This window comes from Carya illinoinensis, chromosome 10 (genome assembly GCF_018687715.1).
Source record: "Carya illinoinensis cultivar Pawnee chromosome 10, C.illinoinensisPawnee_v1, whole genome shotgun sequence".
In the NCBI taxonomy this organism is placed as follows: domain Eukaryota; kingdom Viridiplantae; phylum Streptophyta; class Magnoliopsida; order Fagales; family Juglandaceae; genus Carya; species Carya illinoinensis.
This window is the reverse complement of record NC_056761.1, coordinates 8,858,965-8,864,619: the sequence shown is the minus strand read 5'-3', so window position 1 is coordinate 8,864,619 and position 5,655 is coordinate 8,858,965. Positions and strand designations below refer to the sequence as shown.

At 31.6% G+C, this 5,655-nt stretch overlaps 1 protein-coding gene across 1 annotated transcript; it reads left to right on the top strand.

Annotated features, from left to right (window-relative positions):
• The first annotated feature begins 457 nt into the window (after window positions 1–457).
• LOC122278387 lies at window positions 458–5,426 on the top strand. The gene is made up of 5 exons (XM_043088581.1): window positions 458–2,566; window positions 3,371–3,683; window positions 4,156–4,234; window positions 4,336–4,480; window positions 5,274–5,426. Exons 1-5 carry the CDS (start codon window positions 458–460, stop codon window positions 5,424–5,426), a joined length of 2,799 nt encoding a protein of 932 aa, XP_042944515.1.
• The last annotated feature ends 229 nt before the right edge of the window (window positions 5,427–5,655 follow it).

Sequence of the window (5,655 nt, the reverse complement as noted above, 5' to 3'; positions counted from 1 at the left end):
AAATACCTTATAAAAATACAAATTTGCACTTGCATAATGCTGTTATCAAGCATATGATGCATGGACCATGTGGAGTGTTGAATCCAACAAATGTTTGCATGAAAAAAAATGGTTGTTGCAAAAGCCAATATCCAAAAAGTTATGCATCAGGTACGACTGTTGGAAATGATTGCTTCCCAATATATAAGCGTTCTGACAATGGAATAATTGTCAAACTGAGAGGCCATAATTTGGATAACCGTTGGGTCGTTCCATATAATCCATATTTGCTTGCAACATTTGACTGTCACATTAATGTGGAGATTTGTTCTACGATAAAAGTAGTCAAATATCTTTATAAGTACGTTTACAAAGGGCATGATCGTGTTGCTTTCAATTTGGTTTCCGAACAAACCAATCAACAAATTGACAAAATTCAACAATTCCAATCGGCCCGATAATTGCTCCACCTGAAGCTATGTGGAGAATATATGGCTTCATTGTTAATGAAATGTACCCATCAGTATATAGCTTACATTTACATCTTAAGGATAAACACCAAGTAACTTTTCAAGCAAATGAAGACTTAATCAATGTTCTCAACTCTGATCGATCTGCAAAATCAATGTTAACAGAATTCTTTGCATTAAACCAAGTAGATGAAAATGCCAAGACATTGTTATACAAAGAATTTCCAGAATTTTATGTTTGGAGCCAACAATACAAAGAGTGGACTCGTCGGAAAAAAAAAACTGTTATAGGTCGAATTATTACAGCAAATCCATTTGAAGGTGAGAGGTATTATCTGCGGATATTGCTAAATCATGTAAGAGGACCTTTGTCGTTTGAAGATCTTAGAACAGTTGATGGTGTCGTGGCTCCAACATTTCGTGAGGCAGCAACTATGCATGGTTTGCTACAAAGAGACAGTAGCTTACAAGATTGTTTACATGAAGCATATCTATATCAAATGCCATCCAATTTGAGACGACTATTTGCAACTATTTTGGTTTATTGTAATCCAACCAATCTGAGAGAGATTTGGGAACGTTTTGAGCAAGATATGTCAGTTGATTTTAGGTCGACTGAAAATTCTATGTCGGATGTAAGAATGCAAGTTTTGCACTCAATCTCTTTTACACTTGAATCAATGGGGAAAGACATTAATTCGTTCCATCTTCTTGATGACAACATTTGTTTTGGTGAAGACCAACTCGAATCTAGGGAAATCGATGATGAATTGGCTGTTGAAATTCCAGAAGAAGATATTGTTGCATCAGAAGCCCTTAATAGTAAACAACGACATGTCTATAATTCAGTTTTGGGAAAGGTTTTTTCTAATGAAGCTGCTACATTTTTTGTCGACGGCCCTGCTGGGACGGGGAAGACATTCCTGTACAAGGCACTTCTTGCCGCAGTAAGATCAAGAAAATTAGTCGCACTTGCAACTGCTTCATCTGGTGTTGCTGCATCCATCCTTCCTGGAGGTCGAACAGCACACTCGCGCTTTAAGATTCCACTAGATACTGATGAACATAGCATATGTTGTGTCAATAAACAAAGTGCCATCGCAAAGTTACTACGTGTGGCAAGGTTAATTATATGGGATGAGGCCCCTATGTCAAGAAAACAACATATTCAAGCATTAGATAAAATGCTACGAGACATTAATGATTCAGAGTTAACATTCGGTGGAAAAGTTGTCATTTTTGGTGGAGATTTTCGCCAAGTTTTACCTGTGGTTCATAAAGGAACAAGACAAGAACATGTTGACACCAGTTTGGTTTCTTCTTACTTGTGGCCTACATTGATCAAGTTTCATTTGACTGAAAATATGCGAGCAAGATTGGATCCAGTCTTTTCAGAATATGTGTTAGAATTGGGCAACGGAATGCCACCAATCACAGTTGATGAAACTATAAAAATTCTTGATGGCATGCTTGTTCCTTACGAAGATGACTGTACTTCTTTGGATCATTTAATAGATGCTGTTTTCCATGATATTCATGAATATTCAATAAATATTTCAGCTATGATGAATCGGGCCATATTAACACCAAAGAACAGTTATGTTGATGAAATAAATGCATTGCTAATTCATAGATTTCCTGGTGAGCTTAAGCGATATTATAACTTTGATGAAGCAATAGATACATCTGAACAGTCAATTATGGAAGATTTTTTAAATACTCTAACCCCAAATGGACTTCCTCCTCATGAATTGTTACTGAAGATGAACTGTTCTATCATGCTGCTTAGAAACATTAATCCTTCAGAAGGACTATGCAACGGAACACGTCTAATTTGTCAGGCTTTTGATCAAAATGTCATTGATGCAAAAATCGCAGTTGGGCATCACAGCGGAAAAAGGGTCTTTATTCCAAGGATCCCATTCTTACCAAATGTTGATGAAAATAGTGGCTTCCCATTCAAACGAACTCGGTTCCCTATCAGATTAAGTTTTGCAATGACTATAAATAAGTCACAAGGGCAAACATTGGATTTTGTTGGAATATATTTACCTCAACCTGTTTTCTCACATGGTCAATTATATGTGGCTTTATCAAGGGCAAAGACTGCATCTACAGTAAGGATTTTAATACGGCCAGTGTCAACTGAGCGATCAGAAAAGAACTGCACAAAAAATATTGTCTATACGGAATTATTAAGATTAGCATCTTCATATTAATGTTAAATAGGTAATGATTCGATTGTATAATTTCAGTTTAATTACTTCAACAACATTGTGCACTTAATAGAATTTTCTTTTCTGTATATTTAGTATTGTATTTTTTAATTTATTATACTCTTAAATTCTCTTTGCAATTTTTTTTATTTAATATTGTGTTGACTATACTTACACATTTAATATTTTTGTGTGTGAACAGCTTTAAAGATGCGGACGGTTTATACATCAATAAAAGATATCACTCCAAGTACAAGAGACTGGAAAATTAAAATGATTGTGGCAGAAAAGTCACCCAAACGAACAGGCCAACGCTCACCAGTGAAGTACTAAAGCCTAACATTGATTGATCCAGAGGTATAATATTTATTTCTATCTATTGTTCTATATTTTTTTTAGTGGATTAAAAACTGGTAAATGATTTTGTTATTTTTGCATTCTATCTATTGAGTTTTGTTTTTATTTTTTATTTTTTTACTGCTAATTTGTTGGGTCTTTTGATGTTTGACTTTTTAAATCTTTGGCTTCCTTATATAAATGTCGACGATGTTCTATTAATTTAGTTATCTTCCTGTAACACATTTAAAAACAAAAATTTTACACATAACTCAAAACAATTTAAAATCAAAGAAAATCATTATAGTCAATTATTTATTACAATTTATTTTTTGTAAATTATCTGTTACAATTTTTTATATTATACAGGGAAATCAGCTGCAAGCTACAATATTTGATAAAGATTGTAGTCAAATATCAGCTGCAAGCTTTATATTTGATAAAGATATTGACTCGCAACAAGATACTTTGCACATTTTCCAGTCATATTACATCAGTAATGCATATGTGAAGCCATTGGATCCGAAATATAGAATTGAAACATATGAATATCAATGGATCTTGAATGCTAAAACGATAATTGAGGAAGTTCCAAAGGATGAAAGACAATTGGAGCCACCAAAGTACCAACTCATTCCATTCAATGAATTAGATGCCTACAAGAATTCAATTGCAGAAATAGGTAATTCACTCTTTACTTTAGAATATTTAATTATCAATATACTAAAAATTTAAATCTTATTTGTCAGACATTTTAGCTGTTGCAATCCAAATCAAACCATGTAGAGAGATAACTTTAGCACATGGACCAACAACTATTCAAGAGATATATGTTATCGATCAAGGGTAAAAATATTTTTTTAATAGTTCACTCTTTTTGAATTATGTTCCAATTTTTATTTATTGCATATTTTGCTAATTCTTTTTTTTTTATTCCAATTTTGTAGCTTAAACCCCATATGTTTAACTATGTGGGGTCGATTCGTGTAAGATGAATGCAAAAAACTCTCGGAAATGATTGAAACAAAGTCAATTATACTTGGAACCAAAATAAGAGTTGGTTCTTATAATGGTATTTTTAATAATTAACAATCTTATATTTTCTTTTACATTATATATGCTTGCATTAATTATGATGCCTATTTCTAATGAAGGATTATCTCTATCATCACGTCCGAAAAGTAAATTTATGATCAATCCTGTTATTCCTAAGGCAACTTCATTACAAGAGTGGTAATCATTACAAATAAGTCATTATTTGTTTCATACAATTTGAATATTGAAATTTTCATATTTTTATTTCTTATTTTATATTTGTTTTTATGAATTTTAAGGGCAGCGATTAATGATTTATTACTCAAGAGTATTATTGCAAAAAACTTGACACACCCATCTGCATCTCTATCTTCTGTTGGCATTCGGGAAATAATCAAGAATTGTGATGTTGCTGAATTCATCAAAAGTTTGCAACCTATGGCGGTAAAATCCTATTCTTAGTAACAGATTCAAATATTTATACAATCAATTCTTCTAAAAAATTGTCTCTAACTAATGTGATGCAGAAAACAAAATTTTGGATAAAGGCGAAGATAATTGTGGTTGATTTACGCCAGATATTTTTTTACATGTCATGTATTGGCTGTAATAAAGGATCTGGATATGATTACAATGATACATTTCTTTGTTACCATTGCAAACACGAAAGCATTTCCCAACCACGGTATGTATCTTTCAAATCTTTTGTTTGATAATTTATGTAATAGATTTAATGTATAGTTTTTATTGATTCTAACTTAAAATGATATTTCCAACAAATTTATAGCTGCCGAGCATATGTTGAACCGACGATAATACAGGAAGACTATCTGCTGTTATGTTTGGTGAAGTTGTAGAAGAAGCATTCGGTTGTTCAGCAGTTGAGCTTATGAATCATACTGGAGATGTACATCTTCTTATTTTCCATTCGCTTTATTGTTGCGAGTAAAAAAATCTATCTCAAAATTTTTAACATATTTAATACATTATCTATAAATACATTGAGGTTTATCTTAAAAAAACTTTTAAAAGTAAATTATAACAAAAATCGTTGAAATTGATTTTTATATACTTGTCTATTATGTCAATTTTATTTTTATTTATAACATGCATAGTAATTTAATTAAAAACATTGTATTCAAAAATTTGTGTTAATTTAGAAGACATAAATTTTCAGCATATAAGTTATTTAAATTTTTATTAATCATGCAATTATAATTAAAAATTCCCTTTGCAGGAACATTTGTCATATATAGAAAATCTTGTGGCACAAGTTTCACAGAAAGAGTGGAAGATTGAACTTCTTGCAGACCTCGATCGACTCAACCAAAAGCAGTTCAAGAATTTCAATGTCGTCTCTATTAATGCTGTACAGGATGACACAAAATGATGGATCAGAGTAAAAACATCAAAGTACTCATATATATATATATATATATATATTTTATCATTTTGTGTTGATTTAACAGTGAAGGTTGTACATCAGACTTTCAACTATGGTCCATGTCTTTGGGTGCCACAATCTATTATTGTTATAGAAAATAACTTGTTATGTTCCAATTTCTCAGACATACAGTTATTTTAATACAATTGCTGTATTTTTCTTTTATACTATTATT

What these genes read in the sequence shown, in the direction of transcription:
- LOC122278387 (XM_043088581.1), top strand. Translation starts at nt 458, where the DNA reads ATGTGGAGAATATATGGCTTCATTGTTAATGAAATGTACCCATCAGTA. An exon ending in GAATTCAATTGCAGAAATAG is followed by an intron (nt 3,684 to 4,155) that starts GTAATTCACTCT and finishes TTTCTAATGAAG; the next exon opens with GATTATCTCTATCATCACGT. An exon ending in GCAACTTCATTACAAGAGTG is followed by an intron (nt 4,235 to 4,335) that starts GTAATCATTACA and finishes ATGAATTTTAAG; the next exon opens with GGCAGCGATTAATGATTTAT.